At 45.5% G+C, this 26133-nt stretch overlaps 1 protein-coding gene across 1 annotated transcript in view; it reads left to right on the forward strand.

Moving 5' to 3' along the window:
• Cd99l2 (CD99 molecule like 2) overlaps nucleotides 1-26133 on the forward strand; it is an 80506-nt gene that overhangs the window by 42786 nt on the left and 11587 nt on the right. Inside the window, exons 2-5 of the mRNA XM_023706283.1 lie at nucleotides 993-1058; nucleotides 9574-9645; nucleotides 9767-9847; nucleotides 22653-22718. Of these exons, the coding sequence (XP_023562051.1) occupies nucleotides 993-1058; nucleotides 9574-9645; nucleotides 9767-9847; nucleotides 22653-22718 (285 nt within the window). The remainder of the gene's footprint in view (nucleotides 1-992; nucleotides 1059-9573; nucleotides 9646-9766; nucleotides 9848-22652; nucleotides 22719-26133) is intronic.

Consider the following 26133-nt stretch of genomic DNA (forward strand, 5'->3'; position numbering starts at 1 on the left):
ATCAAGTATTGATATGTTGAACTTTAAGTCTCTACAGAATATGATGAAAAAACATTTAAAAATTAGAATATATTTTTAAAAATAGGCATAAAGAATTATATACTTCTTAGGTTTACACATAAGTCCAAAAATCTAACCATATACAACCTTGAAGCAGGACAGTCCCACTCTGCTCTGGTTCTTGTTTCCTTCCTTCTGCTAAGTTTCCTTATTCTTTGAAGTGGAACATTAGTTTTGCTTGAGAGCTCAGTCCTGTTTTGATGTAGGAGTTTCTAGCTGTCAGTGTTCCTATTTGGACTGCTTTTGGAGCATCTCACTATTGTTGGTGTGTTGCGTTTATGTTTTTGGTTTATTTCAGGGTTTGTTTTTTTTTTTCAATTTCCCTTTTAAGTTTCCCCTTTTCATTTCCCTTCTCTGACCTGCTGGTTGGTTGTTCAAGAACATGTTTGAGTCCCACACATTTGTGAGCTCTCCAGGACTCTTCCCATGTTGCAAAGCTACTTGATAGGAGTTTAATCTTCTTACATTTGTTGGGCTTTGTTTCTGGGGCTGTTGGCCAGTGTTCTGCATGTGGCCCTTACACTCGCAGAAGCATGGTGTTCCTTATTGATCTGCTGCCTAGGTGTGTGTCTTGTGTTGAAAGCGACTGCTGGGATTGCTTCCTACTGTGTGATGGTCTCTCCTCATGTCTACAAATGTCTGCCTGTGTACGTCAGTGCTGTGACATTGGCTGCCTGTGGACTACGGTTCTAACTTCATGATGAGTCACGCTTATCATCATGTCAGCATTTGGTGTCCTTTTACAATATTTGACTTAAGTGCATTTTTGTCCAATATGAGCACAGCGATTCTCGCCCTGACAGTTTCCCTTTGCAGGGAACGTCCCTTCCATCTTTTCATGTTTATTTTCTAAGGAGACATGACCATGTGAGGAGAGCATTCTTTTGTTTTTTGAAAAGATGATTAAATTTTAAAATTTTCTTTATTTTTAGGATCTGGGGACGCAAGTGATGATTTCAGACTGGAGGATGCAGTGCCAGAAACCTCCTCAGTAAAGCATGAGTAATAAATCACACCGGTGCAGCCAGCAGTAGCAGTTAATCCAGATTGCTCACTCAGGGCACGCTACAAGGGGGCCAGGGGGCAGCGTGCACTTCACTTGCTTGGGTAAAGCGGTCATCAGGCGTGAGATTGCTCCAAGCAGGCCTGAATACGCAGTCCTCTGCCCAGGAGGCCCCTGCAGGTGAGGGTGTGGCATGGTGGTCCCCGTGAGAGCTCTGTGCTCTTGCAGCCACATCCTGAGACTTGTGGGGCGGGGCCCACACAGTCATCTGGGTGTGAGTGCACAGCTTGCTTGCTTCCTGCAGTGTGTGGAAGCCAGGAGAGTCTGTGTGTGTGTAACAGAGTGTTCTAGCTGTAACAGGGAAACCATATAGTGTCTGACACGAGGGAGCAGGACCTTATGCTCTCGGAGCTCTGGAGCCGGTGGCTCTCAGTCGGGTGGCAACAGTGCCACAGCCCTCCCAGCAGCCTTCCGCGGTGATGCGTCTGCCCTGGATCTGTGCGGCCAAGGACCCAGCAGTCTGAGTGCAGGAGTCAAGGGGAAAACCCTCTCCTCCTCGAAGCTGTAGGGGTCGGGCCTTGTGGTCCAGTGTTGGGGAGGCTGACTGATCAGGCTCAGTGCAAGGAGATGCTCCCACTGGACTTCAAAATCCTTTGCTGGGCGAGGGTTGCTGTAATTCACAGACCAGTGATGGCCCAGGAGACATGTTTCTTTAACTTTGGTGGCTCTCAAGCGTCACCTCTAGGTGGCCGCAGACTCAGCACATGACGCAGGCTGCTCTTGGCTTCTTAGCCTGTGCCTCTCATGTGCTCACGTACGGTGACGAGGCTTCACTGTGCAGTTCAGGTTGGTGTTCAGTTCACTATGTAGCTCAGGGTGGCCTCGAACTGAAGGTGATTTTCTTGCCTCAGTCTCTGGAGTGTTCAGATGGCAGGTGCGCACCACCATCCCCGCATAAATGTCTTGGTTACTTTTCGCTCACTGAGATAAAATAGCCAGTGCCCATCACTGAGGAAGGAAAGTTCTGTTTAGCTCCCAGTTTTTGGAGGTTTCAGTCTGCAATCAACTGGCTCCAGGGCACGGGAGCATGGTACAGGGCCAGCAGCTCAAGGCAGAGAAGACAAGAAAACAACAGGGGGGCCCTCTTTTCTTCCCTTATATTATACATTGGCAGTCCACACCTCCTTGCCTCCCCTGACATAGGCTCAGGAGGCTTACAAAGTGAGGGCTCTGATCTTGTGCTGAATCACTTAGTTAAGCTTCTTTCTTGCTTTTTTGTTTGAGACAGAGTTTCACTATGTAGCCCAAGCTGGCCTCAGTCAGATAGGTTGTACCCTGTGAGAAATGGCAGCAGGAATGAAAAAAAGATAGACGAGAAGACAAAAGTTGGGCTGGGTGGTCGCTGGTCTGCCTGGGAGGCTACACAAACCCCCACAACACAACAAAACCAATGTTTATTTATACTTTTGCAAAGTTAGTAACACATGACACAAAGTTGCCTAGCAACTAAAAGCACACCTTAGCCAGACAGGATGCTTATCTCAGGACTGAGGTAGCTTGTCTGCTTTAGGCACCGAGGCCTAGTCCTGCCTACACACATTTGACCAATTTTCTAGCTTCCACAGCTCCCAACAGGTGGATACTACTATGCAGGGTGTAGTTTCTTTAAAAGGCTGATGCTGTGCAGAGAGCAGGCTGCACCTCGGAGAGCAATTGATACCAGGTCCCCGTATGGACCACAGTCTGTTGAGGTGCCGACCCACATAGACCTTTGGAGAAACCAGACCTATGCAGAAGCCTTGCCAGGCAGGGCAGGCACACAGAGCGGCAGGACTGAGTGAACAGGGCTGGAATCCGTGGAACAGAACTGAGAGAGGCTAATGTAAATCTTTATATGTGTTGTGACTTGTTAATTTTTTTAGATGAGTAAGTGAATTTTTTATAGAAGCTTACTATCACAAGATTTCTCTTATGTGAGGAAACCAAAGTATATATAAACAAAAACAAACTTAAAGCTAGATAGCACGATATATATTAGGGTTTTTTTTTTGTTGTTGTTGTTGAGACAAGGTCTCACTGTGTAGCCCAGGCTGGCCTTGAACTCATTATGCAGCCCAGGCTGACTTCAAACTTGAAGAGATCCTCCTGCCTCATCCTCCTGAGTGCTTGGGATGGCAGGTGTGTGCCACTATACCCAGTGGGAGATAGATGTTTCACAAAAGGGTAGGGGACTGGGAGTTGGGGGGATGTGTTGTGCCCCCCCAGCACCATCTCCCTGCTGTGAGTGCCACTTTTTGATTCTGCACACATAGCCTAAGGACAAACAGATAACTTTACACAAGAGCTGTTTGAGTCACCCAGAATTGAAGATAATTATTTATATAGAGGCAGTTGCTGTGCTGAGAGTTGCTAGAGAACTCTTGGTCATGTCATGCGTCCTGTCTGCCACCTATGTCACTGTAACAGCGATGGATATACTAAACAGCCTCTGCCAGGGCAGAGTCAGATGTACTGATGAGTGGGGTTAGAAGCCTCCGTATGGTCTTTGTCCCCTCATATATACAACGTTCATGTCATATTGGGTCCTCTTGCCATAAAAACCCTTTAGCTGGTGTGGTCTTCATATGACCACATGCACAAAGGTACTGGCAGCCCGCTAAGTGCACATGCCCACAGGATTCCTCTAAGGGGTGGCCTTTCTGTGTTACTCCCTCCTATAGAACTGCAAGACTGTGTGCATCCAACTCCAGCGTGGTATCTTTTATCAGGCTCCTTCTTTTAAAAGCATTTATTGAGGCTGGGCCTCATGCTGCATGCCTGTCATCCCAGCACTTGGGAGGATGAGGCAGGGGGATCTCCATGAGTTCCCTCCAGCCTGAATTATATAGCAAGACCCTATTGCAAAAAACAAAAAAGATCATTGAGGTAAAATACATATAATAGAAAATTAACGATTTTATTTAATTTTTAAATTTCCTTATACATTTAAGGTACATTAAAATATGATGTTATGATATACCTATAGGGGATAAGATATTCACCATAGTAAAGCTAGAGAACAATACCTCACATATTCCTTTTTGTGGCAAGAATAGCCAAAATCTACATGTTTAGCAAAACTGCCCAATATAATACCATTTTATTAACTACAGTCTGCATGTAGTGCATTAATTTCTAGCCTGGAAATGTTCTTATATTTTTTGAAAGAGTTTGCAAATAATTGGTATTTATTGTACATTAAACATTTGGTAGAATTCACCAGTGGAGTATTTTGGTTGAAAAACTTTAAAGTTTTTTATAGTCAGGTTTTCTATTTCTTCATGAGTGAGCTTTATTAGTTTGCATGTTCATAACAAGTTATGCATTTCAGGCCAAGCACCTGCCTGGAAAGCACAAGGTTCTGACTTGCATTCCTGGGACAAAAAAGGGAGATCGGTCTGGGATACATAGTTGATTCAAGGCCAGACTGGACTGCACAGAGAGACACTATTTCAGAAACACAAAAAAGTTATCCGTTTCATCCAGGTTACTTAACGATTGCTTTATAATTACTAAGATATTCTTTTTTATTTATGTAAAATTGGTAGCAATGTCTGTTCTTTCATTCCTAAATTTAATAATCCAGGTCTTCTCTTTTTTGCCTTCTTCTGCTAGCAGTTTATCCATCATTGATCCTTTAAAAGAAATGATTTTTTCAGTTATGTTGATGTTACTTGTCACTTTTAACTTCTATTTCATATACTTCTGGGACAGTCTTTAGCATTTTTTCTCTGTTTAACACTTATTCTTCTTTTAATAGGATTTCCCCCTCCTTTAGTTTTCCTAAGTGGACTTTGAATTCCTGAGCTCAAGTGATCTTCCCGCATTAGGCTCCTGGGTAGATGGGACTATAAGCATAGACCAGCAGGCCTGGCTTTTGTTCCTCAATATTAAAGTTTAGATTATTGATGTGAGATCTTTCTTTTCCTTTTCAATTTTTGTGTACTTACTTTTTAATGTTGGGAATGGACATGAGGCAAGCACTCTACCACTGAGCTACATTCGCAGCCTTTTAAAACTATTTTTATTTATTTAAGAGCATGCTGGGCAACTGCTGCACCTCTCTCTGAGCCCCCGTCTCAGTGATGATGATGATGATGATGATGATGATGATGATGATGATGATGATAACCGGTCTTTTTGAGACAGGGTTTCTCTATGCAGCTCAGGCTGGCCTTGAGCTCACTTTGTAGCCCAGGCTGGCCTTGAACTCACAGCGATGCTCCTGCCTCAGCCTCCTGAGTGCTGGGATTATAGGAGTGTGCCACCACGCTCGGCCCATCTTATTTTTTAATGTTGATACTTAGAAATACAAATTTCCCTCGGAGGACTGCTTGCACTACAGCACATAAATTTTAGTATGTTTTATTCTTAGTTTTGTTAATCTCAAAGTATAATTTCTCTTGTGATTTCTTCTTTGACTATTTGTTATTCAGGAGTACATCCTTTAATTTCCATATACTTGTGAATTCTCTAAATGCCCTTCTGTTGCTGATTTGTTTTTATTCTTTTGTGGTTGAAGAGTATAATTCACATGGTTGGAATATGTTGCATCCATTGTGACTTGTCTGTCACCTGGGTGTGGCCTAGAAGGTGTATTCTGTTACTGCTTGGCAAAATGCACAGGTGACTGTGAGGCTTGCTGGCTCATGGAGTTGGTCAAGCCTTATCTTCCTTTTGTTCCTCCTGAGGTTCCTTCTCTGTAGAGAAAGAGGGTATGGAAGGCAGCAGCTGTTTTCCTAGGGCTTTCTATTCCTCCCCCCATTTTGGTATATTTGCTCTGTGTCTTTTGGACCCATTCATGTTTAAGCTGCCATAGCTCTGTTGGGTTGATCTTTCAGTCATCCCACCGCTCTGGCTGTAGTCCCGATTTTGATGTGGATGCCAATGTCCTGTGATAGTAGTACAGCTACTGTGGCTTTCTAGCTGTCCTTCACGCTGTGCACCTTGTCCACCCTTTACTTTTAGATGGTTTCAACTTGGGCTGCTTGGTTACTGAGAAGTCAGTAATTACTGAGTGCTGCTTGCATACTAAGCGAAGTCTTTTTCTGTGCCTTTGTCATTCCTAAAATCTTTTCTTCTACCTCCTTGTACAGTAGAAATGCATACAACATAGTCTCGATGTCTGCAAAAGAAATGATGGGTAATCTCGTGCGTATCATGTAACTCTTGGGATCGATGCCCACAGTTGTACAGAAATACAGCTGTGCTTCAGGTCATGTTTATAATGGTGACATCAACTACTGTGTCCAGACTCTTTCTGTTTCTGAACTACTCCCAGCCTGGCCTCAGCAGCGTCGCCTGTGGCTAAAGTGCCAGGTCGACTGTGGGTAGACAAGGTCAGGAGCTCCAAGGGCTCCTCATCCACATGATTCTCCTTAGTGGGTTTACTGCAGGGCCAGCCTAGCGGGGCTCCAAGACTAGACAGAGATATCCTACTCATGTCAACACTTGTGCAAGTCAGATGGGAGCTGCTGTCCTCCTCCTGCACTAGGGAGATGGCACCACTTCACTTCCAGCAGGAAGTCAGAAACAACCAGAGCTTCAGCAGTTCCTGCGGGTAACATCATGACCCTGGGCAGTGGCCATATGAGCCCCATATACAAAGCCAGCTAGAGCTTTGCCCAGAACACCAGGTTTAACTTGGTAGAGTATTGCTGGCCAATCATTGTGCCTGATGGGGTTTTAATGAAAAGTCTGCCTGGACACTTCTAAGAGAAGAATACATTTGGACTCCTTCTCCTGTGGAACCCTTTCCCCTTGTAAAGCCAGGGAAGGTGTAATTGGTTGGGCTTTGTGAGGTTCATCGGATGCCTTTTTTGGGTAAAAGGAACACTGGATAGGTGCTTATTTTGCACCGTGTAGGTAAGGACCTCGGAACACAGTGCCTCTTAGGACTCCCTCCTGTAATTGCTTGAGTATTTCTTCACTTGGCTGTGTGAGCATTTGAACAGCTCTGGTAGAGGAAGGAGCTCTAGCCTGGGGCTAGGTCTTGGTTGTGCTCCCATTGGCACACGGCCAACAGCACTGTAGGGGGTGACATGTGCAGATCCCCTCTGTGCATGAAGACTTCCCCCAATAGTTTCTTACAAGAATTTTTTTAGGTTTGGAGCTTATATTTGGGTCTTTGATTTACTTGTGATTATTTTTGTATATAGTACAAGATAATGGCCCAGCTTTATGTTTTGCATTTGCTGTCCTTTTCCCACCACCATTTGTTGAAGACTGTCCTTTCTATATTGAATGCTCTTGGCACCCTTGTTGAAAATATTTTAACCATATAAGCAAGGGTTTCCTTGGGGCTTCTTGATTCTATTCTGTTGGTTCATGTTTGTTCTTATACCAGGGCCATGCTGTTTTGATGATGAAAGCTTTGTAGTGAGTTTTGAGATGAGAAGTGTTAGTCCTCCATTTGCATTGTTTTGCAAGACTGTGTTTGACTACTCGGGGTTTCCCGAGGTTCTCTGAATTTTAGGATAGATATGTCAATTTCCACAAGAAATGACATTGGTATTCTATTAGATTGAATTGAATCTGCAGATCACCTTGGGTTATAGAGTCACATTAACAACATTGCCTTCTAATCTATGAACATGTGATAGCTACATGGCATTTTGAGATACTGTTTCTTCCACCTTGTCAAGTACATGAGCATACACTGGTTCCTAGTGTCCCATCATGCTGCTCGGGGGCTGCAGAGCTGGGATCGTATCTGATTTCCCTCATATCAGTGTACTGTAACCTCTCCTGTTGTGTCTCTTGGTAAGGCTAGAGGTTAAGCAAACTTATATTTACTTTTTCAAAGAACATGCTTTTGGTTTCGTTCCTTCCTGTATTGCTCTCCTATTTTTACTTGCGCTGATTTCTGGTCTTGTGCTTATTACTAACATCTGCTTGCTTCGGCTTGGTTTTGTAGTCTATTGAGTTAGGAACTTGTATGGTTGATTTGAAATCTTCATTTCTAAGCCTTTAATACTTAACCTTCCCTCTGAGCATTGCGTTCACTGCATCGCACAGATTTCAGTACACTGTAGTTTCATTTTCACTTAGTTCTATATATTTTCAAAAATCTCCTTTGAGACTATAACTTTTATTCAGGAGTGTATTATCTAATTTCCAAATGTTTAGAGATCATCTTTTCTCTGTATTTTCTGTGTATCTAGCTTGAAATCACGCAGTCAGAGGCCACACTATACTTTCAGTACCAGTAAACTGGTTGAGGTTTGTTTCCTATGGCATCCATTGGGGGCTATTTTATGGGTGCTTCGGAAGCTGGCTAAGCTGCTGGGGTTGGGCAGAAGAACCTGTTCTTCCAGTTAAATCCCCTTGGTTGAGTGCATTGTTGCGTATTCCCGAGTCTGTGCAGTTTCAGTCTAGCAGTTCTGCCAGCTGTGCAGAGTGGAGTGTTACAGTCCCCAGGGTCCACTGCGGGACTCGTTTCTCTTTTTGGCACTATCAGCTTTTTCTCCATGCCACGCACTGGGAGGTGCATATGCATTCAGGATAGGTACATCTTCCTGGAGGCTCCACCCTTCTGTCACTGTGTAGTCTCCCTCGTTGGTGATGGATACTGCATCTCCCTCATAGTGAGATCACTTGAGTCATGACTGCCGGAATTTTTCCAACATTTCCCTGGCCTAAGATTTTGGCCTGTGTTTTCCGATTTACAAAGAACATGGACATTATATCCCAAGAATACAGGCAATGCATTTGCAGTTGCCATGGGCTGTTTAGGGGGTCCCATTATTAATAATGGAAAGCCTATTGAGGCTTTTGCTGCGCAGACTTGCCTGTCTCACTGGGCGCGTGCGGTGTGCAGCGCTGTGAGTGGCTGGCCCCTCTGCTGCTTTCAGCAGTGGCATCGACCATGGCAGAGCCTCCAGACGTTCAAGAGCAACCGCTGGCAAATGTGGGAAGTGTCATGCTGGGTCACTGACGTGAGTGAAGTCCATAGTTTTAAAGGAATCTGGTTTTATATCCAGAGCTCTGATGGTACAGTAGTAACCACATCTACATAAACTGTGTGCCCCTAAGAGCTCTCCATACTCTGCAGGGAGCGTAGCTCCAGTGTGTCCCCAGGCAGAGCTGTGTGTGGCCGATGGGCCGGGCTGACAGCGTAGGAGGCTCAGCTTGGAGTGTCAGGGATTGTGCTGGCCCCCAGCCCTCCCTGGGCCATGCAGTCATTGCTGCCAGGTGGGGGCTCAAGCCAGCTCCTCCTGCACGCGACCACATGTGGAAACATTGTTTTCCTTCTGTGCTCATCCCCTCATGAAAAGTTAGCAGACCTTGGACTTTCTAAGCCTTTTCCATCTCTGTGGTCTCCATCCTAATGTGAATCTTCGGAGGTCACATATGGGAGCCTCAGGGACTGAGACTGGAGTGCCCCATTCGTGTGGCGACCTCCCAGCTATGAAGTGGCTGTCTATCTCTTTACTAAGCTCATGACCCTGCTGTCTTCTCTCACCCTTCAGAGCGATGGGACCACCTCACCACCACCACAACCAGGAGGCCAGGAACCACCAAGGCCCCCATGAAGCCTGCAGGTAGGCAGCCGCTGTGTGGAACAGGAGAGGTGGTCTTGTGATGTGCCATCTGCGGTGGTGTCCAAATTAACTACTTAGAATTGAACCCGTTGACTATTTCTTTTGTTTCTGGCCCTGGAAGATGACTTTAGCTTGTATGATGCCTTGGATGACCGAAATGACCCAGATGACAGACAAAAGAAGCCCAGTGGAGGAGGAGGAGGTGAGTCTTGGCCGCTTGGAATCATAGCAACCCCACACTCCACTCTGTGGCCTGGCAGAGAACCCCAAAAACAGTGCTGCTCGCAGTTTTTGGCCTTACTATTGCTAGGGAGAAATCCCAAATAAGGATTTTCTAGTTTCACTTGCAATTTTTTTTTTCACTTGCTATTTGTTGACTTAAATCTCACTGATTTTGGAAGTCCCACATCTAGGCTCTCAGTAGCTTGGCTGTAGATGACATCTCTGCCTTGGCTGTAGACACTGACTGTTCACGTGAGCCTGCAAATGTCCCATCAGTAATGGGGTGGGAAGGACTGGAGGTATGGCCCCTTGGCCTACGTATTGCGTCTGTCTCCTTTGCTGCCTTAGCCTTTGTGTCGCACCCTTGAAGCTCCACATGTGGGCATGTTGATCTGCTGGCAGTATCTTGTTGAGAATTATAATATAGGGCTAACTTGACCTAGACTCACATGATCTCTCTCCTCCCCTGTTCAGCCTAAAGACACCCGCCAGCTGCCATGACCAAAGACACCAGCTGTGATGTGAGCTAAGAGACACCTTCTGCTGGTCCCAGAAAAGACAGCAACTTGTCTCCCTCCCTAATCCTCCCTCTCCTGCATCTGTAACCCATAACTCCCTGGAGAAGCCCATTCTTGAGCACGGCTCTCTCTCCTGCAATTTTTGGCCACCAAATAAAGCCTTCCCCTGTCCCCAGCACCACCCATCTCTTAGACATTGCTTTTCCATGGGATGTGCTCCCAGACCTGGATTCAGTACCACTAGGACTCCCTAAATTATTGAAGATGCCAAGAGCTTTAGTTTATGTGGCTCATGCCTATCAATATTTATCATCTTAATACTCAAGACTGCAATCTAAAATGAGTAACGTTAAACCCATGCAGTCTAACAGAAATAGCATATTTTCATGAGAAATGATTATGCATGTAAAATAAAAACAGAATTTAGTGAGAAGAGTAGCATTAGTTTCCATTTTTGCTCATTCCTATAGTATTTGGCTTGGTAGGAGACAGCTGGATTCTCATATTTACTTCTCTTTTGAGCTGTAATATATTGTTGTAGTTAAAGTCTATTTAAAACTGCTCTACTTTTTACTTTTTCAAGTAAAATTTTAGGATGAAGAGTGGGCATGGTGGTACACGCCTGTAATCCCAGCACTTGGAAAACAGGATGACCACTACGAGTCTGATCTGTGTAGTGAGGCCCTGTGTCCCTGTAGACCCTGTCCTAAAAATACAGAAAAAAAATTTCAGGGTGAAGGATATAGCTCAGTTGCCCAAGTACCTACCTGGTAAGTGCAAGGTCCTGAGTTGGATTCCCAGTACCCCAAAAAGACTGTCTTTTCAATTAAAATTTCAATACACCCTTATTCCCTAAGTCCACCAACCTAAAATTTTGAAACAATAAAACATGCAGCTGGGGCTGGACATTTAGCAGCTCAGTTTTACTACCTGCCTGGCAAACATGAGGTTCTGAGTTCAATTCCCAGTACACCCTTCCCCCCCAAAAAAAACCCATAGTGCTTCTTGAGAAATAAGATTAACAAAAATGTGACTCTTTCATTACCCTACAATAATTGGGTTCCCTGTTGTTAGGTAGAGAAGCCCCCCATGAACAGAAGTCCTGGTTCCAGGTCATAGGAGGCTGAGTCTTCGGTAGCACAGTTCATACCTCAAGGAATGCTGATTTACTTATCCCAGTACTAGTGACTCCTGCAGGAGGTAGCGGGTTTAGCCCATATGCAGCTCCAGCTGTTTGGCTCGCAGCCAGCATTCTTGCCAGATGCCCAGTCCACCCTATTGGAAGGCTTGCATCTGTCTTAACATGCAGCACCGCCCAATTCCGTTTATCATCCAGATTCTAATAGTTGGAGAACTGCTGTTGTCCTAATCCAAACACATGTATTGATTTTATTAATTAGCTGGTGCCTACATGATAACTCGCAGTGACCCACCAGACATGTGCATGCCACATAGCCCAAGCCCCAGGCCATTAGTAGGAGTGTTTTGGGCTCTCATGCCTACATCAGTGTAAGTAAGAGCATTTCATTTTACATCAAACCATCTAGTTCTTCTAGGGCCATTAAGAGCTTTAGTAACAATATGTCAATAATGTGATGAAACTAGTATAAGAAAGAACTAGTTGTACAAAAAGGCCTTTGATACAGAATGCCCTCGTTTGTTGTGTCTTTGGGGCTCTTTCGGAGATTTGTTTGTTTATTTGTTTGAAACAGGGTCTTGCTATGTAGTTTAAGGCTGGCCTTGAGCTCACTTTGTAGCCCAGGCTGGTCTCAAGCTTGCAACGATCTTCCTGCCTCGGGGTCCTGAGTGCTGGGATTACAGGCGTGCACCACCGTGCCTGGCTTTTCTGAGCTTTCTATCACTCGGGCCAGTCCCTGTGCCTAAGCTAGGATGCTGCTGACCATTTGTGGGCATTGAACTTCAACCCAGGAGGTCTGCTGCTTAGTACATCACTGCTTTAGCCTCAGGAGTGTCCCTGACCTGGGCACCACAGCTGGACAGAGGGGAACAGAAAACACATCATTCAAGCCCTTCTTTTTAACTCTAATTGGAATTTTACACTTCTCCAAGTCTCAGAATATCCTGAAGCATCACTAATCATTTCCAACAGAATTCATGCTCAACATTCCTTATGGACTATATTGAATTGCTGCTTGTGTGTTTCATACAGTCTACCTTCCACATCATGAAATTCCCATTGTGCATCTAATTGTCACTGTAGATCTGAAGCGGCCAGCTGCCTGATACTGACACTTCATGACAGTACATGTATTCCTCTGTGTCAGTTGTACATGTATTCCTTGTAGTAAGGAGCTCAGTTGACTTCTGGTCAGTTTCAGTAAAATCTGAAGGAGAGCAATCAGCATATTTTTTACTCTATTGACCGGTACCATGTCGGTTCCCCCGTTCATTGCCATTGTGCTCTGAGTCTTCACTGTGTAGGAGTTTTGGGATGATGGTTGTGGTGGTGGCGGTGCTCTTGGTGGCCTTGGGGATTGAACCCAGGGCCTTATAGCACCATACACATGCTGTCCCAGTGTGCTACATTGCCAGCCCACGCCATTGCTGAGTACGGAAAGCCCAGGCCCATGGATGTGGCTCTGACCCCACAGAATGAGCCCAGCTTGTGTTCTCTGTAACGTTCTTCCAGGGAACTGTTACTTTCTCCCTGTTCGAGCTACAAATTGGGGTCCTCCTTCCTCTCCCACAAGTGTTCCAGACAAGCAGTCGGACCCAAATACAGCTGGAGAGCTTTTCCTAACCTTTATTTCATCCCCAGGCCTAGCCTATGAATGGCCCCTAAAATAACTAAAGAAGTACAATACATTACTTAGTTTGAACTAAAACAAATGATTTTGACGTATTAAATTATGACTTCCTCTTAATTACCAAAATGCCCTCAGTCTACTTGAAGATCATCATAGCTGGTATTGAATCTCTCCTAAGCACAGTAATTTACAGAGCCCTCCTTATATCTTCCCTACTATGCCTAGAAGGTGTAATGCTATCAACATGTATTCTGGGGCAGTTACAATTCTAAATGTACACTACACCCTATCATTTATAGGACCAATTGTTCTGTTGCTCTTTGCAGCTTGTGAAGCTGTTGTGGGCTTAGCACTACTAGTTGTAGTATCCGACACATATGCTTTAGACTGTGTGCAGAAAACATCAGTTTCGTCCAATGCTGAAAATTCTCCCAACAACTATGCTCATTCCAGTTACGTCATACTCCTAAACCTCAGTGAGCTGAGTCAACACCACTCCGCTCCGCCTCCTAACCAGCCTGCCGAGCCTGCTTGTCTAGTCAGCCCACAATAATACCTAACTGCTCACTCACATTCTTCTTCTCTGCCCCTTTTCTAACCCCACCAACTCCACTCCTCTGGCAACAGTGATAGGAAGCTAGTGTCATTGATACAGCACCAGATAAATGGGAACGACTGCCAAGACTATCGATCTCTTTACAGATACTTCTTACTGTGACATTTATGGCCACAGAGCTAATTATATGTTACATCCTCTTTGAAGCTGCACTTAAACCCACTTCAATCATTACCTCAACTGGGGAAATCAAAGAGAATAATAATAAACACAGCTATAATCTATGTCCAAAGTATAAACATCACTAAATTTTTTACTTATCATATCTCAGTATTACCAACCACCCAATGCAATAATCTTTTTGTTTTGTTTTGTTTTTGTTTTCGGAGACAGAGTCTTACTGTGTAATACAGGCTGGACTTGAACTCACTATGTAGCCGAGGCTGGGCTGGAACTCTGGTGATCCTCCTGCCTCTGCCTCTTGAGTGCTGGCATTACAGACCTGTGCCACCACACTTGGCCCTGATCCACTCATCTTCTAAGAGTACCATGCATTCTCGTTTTTTTGTTTTTCCATTCTAGTTTTTGTACAAAGCCCATTTTGTGGTCTCCACCTGTGATTGCCAAAAGCACACGTAAGGCGCCAAGGGCTGCACCTATAGCCCGAGCTGCTTGCTCACGCCACGGGGTAGACCTACTACTCACAGATCCCAGAGCTTACCCATTTCTCTTTTAGAATTCCGTTTTCCGTGGCATATGTTTGTGCTATATCATAATTACACCCACCTTGAGGAATTGGTGCATGTTGGTTCACTTCTTGCATGATCACTGTGACAAATAATCATGACAAGCTCCATCTGTCTGTGCCAAACAGACCTCAGATCACTGATCACTTGCTTCCCAGGAAGTCATGTGGCAGCAGTAATCCCTGGCAGACCCCGAAAGTTGCATAGGGTCCACAGTCCTCCTAGGTGCCCCAGGCTTCACATCATCCATGTTACTTTGCCCCGCCATCTCCAGCTCTGAACCAGTCCATCCACAGACCGCGCTTGCAGCGCAGGGCTTGCAAACAGTTCTCTCCTGTAGCGGTGTGGTGGTGAGGATGTGCTCGGCTCGCTTTCTTCTCAGTGGTCTTAGCCTCATTTCCTTGACCTGACCTTGCACCTACCCCTCTCGGCCTACACATCGCAGTGTGCCTTCATGCTGCATCCAGTGACAGCACAGCGAGGAAGAGTGTTGTCACGCCAGTAACACCCCCGTCCTTCACACGAGAAAATGCCTCTCCATTACACCTCCCCCTCCAGCGCACTCTCTAAATGCCTAAATCATCTGAGGACTTCTACACTATCCATATGGCTTAAATAAACCTTAGTTTCTGAATCTAGCAGGAGGCTCTAATGCCTCCTTATTCCTGAGAAGGGAAGTGTGAGCTGCTGCCTCGACTCGCACATCCAGGACTGCGGCTCTGTGAAAGCATAGAAGGGATCTGTTGGTTTTAGGAACCAGAACGCTAGTGGACTCCAAATAAAAGAAAGAAATCTGCATTCTTCCTCACTTGTCTTATCACTTCTTATTCTTCCTGCACCCGTGCCACCTCTAGAACCAATTTACACAACAGCCTTTCCTGCCGCTACGATAAATCCTCAGTCCTAATTCCCATAATGCCATGTGTACACTCAGGCCAGGAAATAATTCTCTCTAATTGGCACTAAATAAGGATCCAAGCCTTCCACCCAAACCTGAGTCTCAAACTAATTCTTTTTTGATTCCATGCATGTCTGCGGCACTATATGTCACATGATCAATGTGAAGTTTCTTTGTGCTGTATGTACTCAGATACAGGCATCGACCAAGCTTTCAATACCTACGAATATTTCTCATCATAAGACTGATTGCATCAACCCCTAAAATGTATTTCAGCTTTTCACTTTATCAGAAGGTACAGGAACTTCATCATTCTTACTGATTGGTTGGTGACAGAGCCAGCCATGATAAGAGAGCAGCTGTACAAGTTCGTCACAATGTTTGATTCCATGCATTGGAATTCTTCACAGTCACAGTGTAGATACCAGAAGCTTTCTGTTCACACCACGGTTCCTGCTGTATTTTACTTTTTATTTACTTATTTTTTTGTGGTACCGGGGATTGAACTCAGGACCTTGCGCTTGCCAGACAGGCACTTACGCTTCTGAGCTATCTCCCTGGCCCTTTCCCAGTATATTTTTTAATACACAGGAACTTCAGCAAATACTGACTCCACATCACAACTCAGGCTCCTCCCATTAATCATACCTTACTGGCATCAGCTGGTATCAGCTCAGCTTCCTTCAGCAAGGAAAGCCGAACATCAGTGTCAGCCTTCCTGTACTCCAACTGGTCCCTGTCTATTAACTTGCTTCTAGCCATTGATAGAAACATCTTCAAAGGGCTGGCCAGATAGCTCAGTGGACTAAAGTACCTGCTTAGGCAGGCGCAGGGGCCAGCAGGGGCCTGGGTTCCATTCCTGGTGTGCTGTGCTGGCCCCTGGGCCCGCCCCCAGGGCATACGCAGAGGGCGATTGAGACTGGGCGTGGTGGTGCGTGCCAGTAATCCCGGCGCTTGGGAGGCTGAAAACAGGAGAATCACTAAGAGTCCGATCTACATAGTGAGACCCTGGAGACCCTGGAGACCCTGTTCTCAGTACAGAACAAAAAAGAAAAGTAATGTTCAAGTATTAATGACATGCTCTGGGGCTGTGTGCACCCTGTCAGATTTTCCACCTCAGCCCACTCGGATTAACACTGGTTGCCCCTGGCATTGACCAGGCACAGCTGGAATTTCTGTCCTCTGTGCTGGACCCTCATCTGTAATATACTGTCAGTAAGGAATGAGGTGTCTGAAAACTAGGCCCCACTAACTAGGTAGCTCTGCCTTTCCGCTACCCTGCTTTGCAAAAAGAATCTCCTGAAGAACTCAGCCAAATGGCTAGCAGCTGGCAGCATTTCGGCAGGTTTCTTTGTCTCCAACAACATTTCATAAACACTCCTCAAATAACCCTACCACTGTACCTTAAATTCTCAGTGTTCTCCTAACTATTCTAGGATTGGGCTAGTAAGAGAATTAACCCAAATTGTCAGGTCTGGTGGCACATCCTGTAATCACAGCACTGGGGGGCCGAGGCAGGAGGATTGCCAGCAGTTCAAGGCCAGCCTGGGCTGCATAGTGAACTCTGCCCAGCCTGAACTACTGTACATGGCAAGACCCTGTCTCAAACAATAAAATCAAACCTAATGACCAACAACCTAAATTTAAAATCTCAAAGACTCCCAACTTCTAGAACCACCTGGCGTATTTCCCACTAATCGTTCACCACCTGTCACCACATAAAAACTTAGCAGCTACTCAGAACGCAGCATCCACCCTGGTGGGCTTAATCCCACTGAAAAATAGCCCCCATGTACCTCTGATAATCAAATAATTGCCTCAACTATCATCCCAAGCCAAAAAGCTATATGATTTATTTTGTGAAAACATATTTCCTTTCATGTTTATCCAGTAAATTAATTTCCATGAGTAATCTCAATTGCAAGAAAATACGTACAAATAATGACCCGCCAGCTACAACCATAACTGTACATAGCAGCAATCTAACAGCAGCTTCATGAAGAAAAGAAAACCCTTCCTCATCATAAAGTACTCAACCCCCTAGACTGTTGAATTCATTAATTTCCAACTCATCATACTCAATCAAAACCTGCCAACAATCCCATTCATAAACCTAATAACACACTTCAAATAACCACACTAGAACCCCAAGCCTCAGGCTACTTCTCCGTAGCTATCACAGTAGCATAATGCAACACCAGTAATATGAGCCTAAATAAATTACAGTGTCATTGAACCCAAGGAAATTTCACCAGTATTTAATACAGGAGCACATCCAACCCCATCACTTAAAATTAAACCCTGCCCACCATAAATAGGCAAAGGTTTTGAAGAAAAAACTTACAAATTTTTAATCTGTAAGGTACTTAATAAAAACACAGTGGCTATAATCATAATTCCCATAAGGAGTTTAACCATGACAAATGACATGAAAACTCATTGTTGTATTTCAGCTATAGCAATATTAATCACCAAGATTAAAAAAAACTCCCTAATTAAAATTATCAACCATTTATTCATTGACTTACCTGCTATTGTAGTTTCGGGTTTTCCAACGGGAACAATATAATATAAGAGACATTTTATAAGATGATTTTATAATGAATCACCCAAAAAATCAAATACTAAGAGTATAGGACATCTGTCCACACACTAAAGACCAAAGAATCCAGCTGATGCCTGGATCCCATGGCAATGTCTTGCATGAGTCCAGCTGAAGGCCTGGAGCCCACAGTTATGTCTCATGCAGTCCTGTTTCATGGATTTATGCTGGGAAGGCCTAAAAGTCACTGGTGGAAGCTAGAAAGTCCGCACCAGCGGGCAGAAGGATCAGTGTCAGCAGGCTGAGGGATCTGCACCGGAGCCAGGAAATGACACTCAAACTAAGGATCTGAGTTCCCCCCAAAAGAACCACAGCCGTCCTCAGTGACAACGAGGACTTGAGCTCCTCCAGTGTAGCAGTCATGTTCACATCAGGAAAGCCAGCACAATAAGCTTGTCCAGGAGAACCAACCACTGCCAGCAGCTCCCAGCAGCTCCCTACAGCTCCCTTTCTTCCTGTCCAGTTCTACGTGTTATGCTGCCAACAACAATCCTTAGGTGGGCCTCCCACACTCAGCACCGCTCTGGTTCACTTCAGCTGGGTGTTGTAAGCAGACCACCAGTTGTCAATCCACTGCATCTGTCCTATCAGACAGCTCAGCATGATGAAAACCTTAGGCTCCCTGTTAGAGTCCTGCAGAGGCTTATAAATTGTCAGTGGACACTCTCTGGCCATACACAGCCCCTTTCTCATCTGCTGTAGACCTTTGCCTAGATGTGAACTGTGGCTGAGTCATCTGTTGCCCCCATGCAGACAGAACGCCAGTATTCTTACGCTTTTTTCTGCAGGTTGGATGAGGCCTCTGTTATGGCTCCTACACTTTTCCAGAGACTTGAATATGGAGTTGAACTGCCATTTTCAGTTATAGCTACCGCATTTAAAGGTTCTGTTCTACCATGAGGACACATACCATTTTGAGGAGCTACTGTAATTACTAACCTCCCGTTAACTACCCCCTACATCAGAACTAACCTGGCAGAATGAATCCGAGGCAGATTCGCAGCTGATAAAGCAGCTGGAACATAGCATCTTGCTTTCCACCTTATCCTACCATTCAGCGTTATAGCCCTTTAATGATTCACCCACTCCTTCTCCATAAAACACCATAAAATAACCCACCTGGTATAAATAAGCTCAGACTGATAAAATTCCATTCTCCCGCTACTACCCAATGAAAGACCTTCTAGGCTTCCTGTCCGTAACTCTAGCGGTACCGTATTCTAGTCCTATTTTCCCGGGACCGTCCAGGTGATCCAGATACTAAGTCTGCACCCACAAACCCCCACGGGCTCCCTCATTAAACCAAAGTGGCACTTTAACTTGCACACACACTCCTACAATCACACTTGGTAAACTCAAGACATACTAGCCCTGGTATTTCAGTCCTCGTCCTAGCTGTTATCTCTGAAGTCCACTCATCTACACGATGCAGTGTAAAAATCCACCCACTAAGCCAGTGCCTGTTGGGAATCGTTGTAGCACATACTATCCTTACACGAGTCAGAGGTCCATCAGTTGACCACCTCTTGGAAAAGAAGCATCTAATATTTTTTTAATTCTAATTCTTATAACATTAGCAAGTTTGTTAAAAATACATCAAATGAAGAGTCATCAGTGTAAGAGCCCAGTGCTCCGGCCTTGTGGCAAATGAAGAACCACTATCACGAGGGAAGTCCAAGGACCAGCCCCAGAGTCCCCTCAGCACCCAGAGCTGCGGTGCTGCTTAACTCATTCCCTGAGCTTCCTGCCTTCACTGCTGAGTGTCACATGAGTACTGAGAGGATGATGATACCCCTTAACCATAGCTTCTCGTGCTGTGCATACTGTGCATTCTGCTTCTTCCACATCCATGATGTGCTAAATATTCAGTGCTTTATCATCCAGGAAACATGTGTAACCAACATCAAGTCACTTACACCATGCCTATGTGCATGTATATGAAACTGTCCCTAGTTTGTGTCTCAGTTACCGACCATGTGCATACTCTTAAGATCATTTCTTTCGTCATTAACGTTACATAGGACCTAACACCACCGGTGGTACATAGCACACACAACCAAACCAACCCTCCGTAAGCATATTGCCTCCACTTTTGGTCCCTTAGCCTTCCATTTGCATGGAACCCACCACCCTCCAGGGGCGTGTCCCTCTTCTTGCTCCCAGCCAGGCCATGTGCTTTCTGTCCTGAAACTTTCCTTGGCATCTAGGTCTCACATCAGGGCCATTCAACCTGAGATGGCTCCCACGTTCCCCTTAAGACACCCTAGTGGACTAATGACTGAAGGCCCCCAATCACATGTAATTCTGGGGTTGCGCATTGGGTATTTTTTAATTTGGAGGAATGCTGTATCTCAGCATAGCTGTCAAGGTATGATGGTAGTCAGTTACCTTGTAGCTAGATTTACATAGAATATTGCATAAAAACTCTAAAGGTACTAATTCAGCCTTCGTACATGTAACCATTAGGGCCAGGGGATAGCTCAGCAGTATAAGCACCTGCCTGGCAAGCACAAGTTCCTGAGTTTAATCCCTAGTATCAAAAAAGTAACAGTTTATGACACACATAGGCACATGTATGTACACATATGGGCACACATTCCATACATTATACCTAGGTACACATACCTCTATGCACATGTACACATGTCTATGTACATCTATAACTTGCTATAAATTATTTCCGGAAACTCCTACCTCTGTTTTCCAATTTTACATGAACCTGATACACAATTTCTTTTTTTTTTTAGTTTTAATCTGTGTATTTGGTTCAGGGTCTCGATATGCAGCTCAGACTTGCAGTGATCCTCCTGTCTTAGCCTCCCCAGTGCTGGGATTACAGGCATGCACCACCACGCCCGGTCTCAGTGGCTGGCTTGGCGCGGAGCCAGAACAGCATGCAGTACTGGGGATCGAACCCAGGTCCTTGTGCTTGCCAGGCAGGTGCTTAGACTTCTGAGCCCCGACCCCACAATTTCTTCAATATGAGCAAACCATACATAAAAATATGTATTGATTTACTCTTGCCAAACCTCCCTAACAAGAGGCACACACAGAACAGTTGAGGTCAGTTGTAAGACCCAGCCCAATTAAAACTTTAACTAAAACCAAATTTTCACCTAGCCCACTTTAATTTTAGGTACAGAATCTTAAAAAATCCCTAGGCTTGCTGAACTAGCAAGTTCTTCTCCTTATTTTCTAGAATCCTAATTTTTCCCGGAGCACCTACATAGTAATTACACATCAACTCATTTTTAAAACTTCTCTATATAATTAAAAATTCAATTTCAACCCAATTGCATCCACTTCCCTGTTACACTAACACTTAAAGGTGCATCAGTTGTCTTTAGACTTCCTGAACTAACAAATCCTGTTCCCTTGTTTTATGAAATCCAATTTCTTCTTGCTGATAGTTACATAATAGCTATAAACTAGCCTCATTTAAGAGTCTGTCTGACCTATTCCCCAATGATTAAAGACCTCAGTGTAAAGATAAGACTTACTTGGAGCATGTGTCTGGTACACTCTGAAGCCCACAGCGCTCTGGAATACTTTCCATTTTACCACCTGGCACAGCCCAACTCTTTTGCATTAAACAGGCAGCAGAAACTCCCAGAATTAAGACAACACTCGTTTCCCCCTTCTGCTCCTTTGCCAGTCAGGCAGTGGAGTCTTAGGTGGCGGGCCACGCGGTGAGCAGGGCCAGGGAGCGCGTCTGAGGTTGGCCTCTCTTCTGAGCTTGTCTGGTTGTTGACAAAGTACATTTCCTTTTGGCCTAGCTTCTTCAAAATCAGCAGGAGAAAGAGAGAGAGAGAGAGAGAGAGAGAGAGAGAGAGAGAGAGAGAGAGAGAGAGAGAGAGAGAGAGCGAGAGAGAGCGAGAGAGAGCGAGAGAGCCAGCCAGCCAGTGACAGACAGTGTTGAGGCTGGGTGTGAAAGAGACTTTCTTATTGTTTCTGGTGTTTGAGCTCAGGAAAAACCAAAATTTCATTTCATTTTTTTTTTTTTTTGTGAGGGGGGAAAGTTTGTTTTATTTTGTTTGTAGTTTGCCCTCTGAGACAGCGTGTTTACTATGTGGTACAGGCCTGCCTTGAACTCATGTAGCCCAGGCTGGCCTCAGACTCACCAACAGCCCTCCTGCCTCAGTCTCCCCAGCTCTGTGTGCACCACCACACCCAACCAGAATTTGCCCTTAGAGGAGTCATTAGATGCAGTGAAGCCAAGCCACAATAATCTTCCTTTTCGTCAATATGCGTGGGGATTTTTTTTTTGGGGGGGGGTACTGGGAACTGAGCTTACATCACTAACCCTTTTTATTTTTATTTTTGAGCTAGGGGCTTCCTGAACTGCCCAGGCTGGGCTTGAACTTGCAATCCTTCAGTTGCAGCCTTCCACTGAGGACTTCTGCAAAGTCCCTTCAGCTTTGTTCTGTAGAGAGCCTAGTCAGGTCATGCCCAGTAAAGAGGTGGAAATGTTGGGGCTGGAGTGTGCGGGAGTGGGTGGCAACCCACAGCCTCGAACACTCTGCCACCTTCAGCAAGGAAGCATCTTCTTTTTAATTCTGAGGCTGGAGCCCAGGCCACCCCGCTGTGTTCCCGGTGTCCTCAGGGACACCCTTAGGCAGAACTAGCCAGGCAACATTAACCCATCCATGTGTTGCTGACATGTTTTGTCACTGAAATGCATATATTGTTTTTTCTAGGGATTTCAGACCAAGACCTTAAAGACATACTGGAAGGCGGCGGCTACAGACCTGATAAGAATAAAGGTAGGCATGTCCGTTGGTCCAGTTCTGTGTCTTCTTCTCATTACAAAGGTGAACTGAACTATTCTTTTTCTTTTTCTTTCTTTCTTTCTTTCTTTCTTTCTTTCTTTCTTTCTTTCTTTCTTCCTTTTTTTTAAGAGTCTTCACAGAACTTATTAGCGCTGCTTCAGTACATATTTGCAGGGTCAGTCAACATATAAATAAAAGTACAAATTAAATTGAAAACATTTTTAAGCAAGTAAACTTTCTGAAACATTTTGGGAAGGATTAATTATGTGCAAGTTATATAATTTGCAGCTACAGTTTTTTTTAACACTTTATTGAGAAATATCAATGAGACAGTTTCAAAACTGATTAATAGGACAATTTCAATAATCAATTCATTGTACATTGTTATCTTCTTAGTGGTTATCCATAGTACAAGATGCAGACAGGATATCCTGTTCAAACACTATTAGTACAAATCGTTCTTCTCATTGAATTAAGCGAAAGTAGCTGTATAGCTATCCTAACTATCTGCATATACTCATGCAAAGTGGTCCTGAGCTATTCTTTCTGAGCCACTGGGAAAGGAAAGAATGTCCCCAGGCACCCCAGGGTGCAAGTCATGGGTCTCTGGGTACAAAGCCACACCCATCCCAGCTGGTCCTCTGCCCAGAGTGCCGCCTGGCTGGTGTCCCTTCCTTGAGTCTACTTGGGACTGGAGCCTGTGTTCTGCAGACAGCGGAGGAATGTGCATGTGACAGAATTTGCTTAAGATGGCTTTTAAAATATCTTTGTATTTTGAAATACAAGGTGTCATCCCAATACAGAGTAAATGTTTGAATTTTAAAGCTATTGCAGTCAAAGACGCATTGCCACTGAGCCCCCGAAGCCCCCGCCACCCCTCCCTGTCCCCAGAGCAGTCCCAGGGGCCTCCTTTCCTGAGATTCTTCACAAGGCGTGAGCAGAAGCACAGCGAGTGCTGCTGCCCAGTGCCCGCAACAGAACGGTGGGCTCGTGCCAACGTGGCACCGCATCCACATCCACCTTTCGCACCTGATGTGGCACCACAGGACTTCTGGTTCTTTTGCATTGTCAAAATGACCACGAAAGGCAAACGTTTTCGCAAAAAATCTTTTCAGGATATGGAGGCAGCTGGGGTGGCACGACCTTTAGAAAAGAGTGCACCAGAGCTGCTGCAGAAAGTGCCACAAATGATGACACAAGTTCCACGTGAGGGGGAAGACTGTGCGGGGGTCGTGGGAGCATGTCTTTCACTGTAACCAATTTTTAAACACAATTACACATTCACTGTATTTTTGATCCGATTTCATATCGTGGGACTCTAAAGAGGCTGTAGAGATAGTTCAGGAGAGCTCCTGTGTACGTGCAGCCCAGCTGCGCTGGAGGTTGCCTCTTGTGGAAGCACAGCACACTGTCCACGGGGAGGCCGAAGTCACGGTACTACAGACCTCCTGCAGAGCTCATCTTGGCAAGCACTTGTGTGTGTATGCGAATCACTGAAATTAGGGCCAGGGAGATAGCTCAGCAGCATACGCACCTGCCTGGGAAGCGAGAGGTCCTGAGTTTGATCTCTGGCACCAAAAAACAAGAAAGAAAATCAATGAAATGGCATTGCGTGTGTGCTGAATAACCATCCATACAGTCACTGGGCAGAGTACCTCCATCCGCATGAAGTGTCCTCATGTTGCCCCGCGTGGCCTCCCCAAAGCACATCATTTTTTTTCTCTTTTTGAGACAGGATTTCACTTCCTAGTTCAGGGTGGCCTTGAACTCACAGTGATCCTCCTTCCTCAGCCTTCTGAGTGCTGGGATCACAGGCATGCGCTGCCTGGTTTCCAAGGCATGGATTTGGAGTCTCCCCCTAAAAGAACTACAAGGATGGAAACCTTTTCATTGTGGTATACATCAGACCTGGCCCTAAGGATGGTGGGGATTTTCAGCCAGACACGGTAGTGTGGCAAAACGACTTAGTGTGTTACTTGCGGCCTGATCTTGTACTTGTTGTGGTGACACGTGGGGGTGTGAGGTGTGGTTGTAACTCTTGGGTTCTAACGGTGGTGTTCCAAGCACTGCGGAGCCCCAGAGGCCTGGCGGTGATAGTAGCAGCTGCTCATTTCTTGAACAAACTGTGTGCCTTCCATGTAGGACCGGCGTTTTCTTCCGATCAAAGCAGGCCAATGTCGAATCTGTCCTTTGAAACACCTGCCTCCGCAATGCTGGCTTTAGGAAAAGCCCCGCAGGCCTTGAAAGGAGGCTCACGGTGTCAGAAGAACATGGAGCGTTTAAAGGGCAAAGGCAGCAAACGAGCCACTTACCTCCAGGTGATGAATGGCATTTGCAGATGGGAGCTGAGGCCAGGATGAAGGTCTGAAGGACATGCTGGGCTTTTCTTCATGACAGGACTTGTTTTAGCCATGCAGAAGTGATAGGAAAATCTTTAATTAGGCTCATGCTAGAACTTCACTTGTAAAGAATAACCAGTTGTTAACTTCAGTTACACCCTCGGTCATCATGGGTGTCAGTAGCAGAAGATCCAGGCACCATGTCAGAAAGGACAAGCGAGAGGCTGAGACATGCTTGTGATTCACACAGGACAGGATCCCGAGATACACTCCGTAAATGCAAGGGAAGGCATCGAGTTTGAACACACTCCACGTGTTAGCAGAAAAAGAATCCGATGAATGTGTCCCCCAACTTGGGCACCTTGCACCTGCCACTGCCTGGGGACTCTGGCCCACGTATCCAGGCCAGTGTGTCTCTCTCTGCCAGCGGGAAGGGGAGGCATGGGATCTGAGCATACTCACGGCTCCTTGGGGCTCACATTTCTAGAATGTCACAGCAGGCAGTAGTGGGCAGTGCCAGCTGTGCGCAGCAGCCGTACATAGGCTCAGCCACGTGCCATCCTCAGTTTGGGCTGCAGAGCAGTACCAGCTTAACTGAGCTGTCACAGTCGCAGAGCTGCAAGACCACAAGCAGGCTGGCAGTTTGGAGATGCTCGCAGCAGGTCTCTCCCTGTGCCCTCATGTGACGAATAGTGACAGGCAGCAAGATCCCAGGTCACCTCTTGTGAGGGCCCCAAGCCGGACCCCACTGTGACCTGCCACCCATTTTGATCAGTGTGCACTGCAGGGCTCCCTGGGTAGCAGCGTCCCCACTGCTAACCTGTCGCGCTTTGCAGCATCGCCAGCTGGAGCCCCGCGTTCCTCCAGCTTACTTGCCAGTACTCTCTTAAATGGTGCTGTCAGGAGTTCTCCCACAGAGGTGGAGTCATGCTGGGCTGGCCTTTCAGGAGTGGCTTATGCTGCTTGGCACAGTGCCCTCGAGGTCTGTCCAGGTGTTGACAGGAGCCAGCAGTCCTCTTTGGCTACATATTTCATTGTATCAATGGATAACATTTTATTTTATTTTTTTT

This window comes from Octodon degus, unplaced genomic scaffold, assembly GCF_000260255.1.
Source record: "Octodon degus isolate 3935 unplaced genomic scaffold, OctDeg1.0 scaffold00249, whole genome shotgun sequence".
Lineage (NCBI taxonomy): Eukaryota > Metazoa > Chordata > Mammalia > Rodentia > Octodontidae > Octodon > Octodon degus.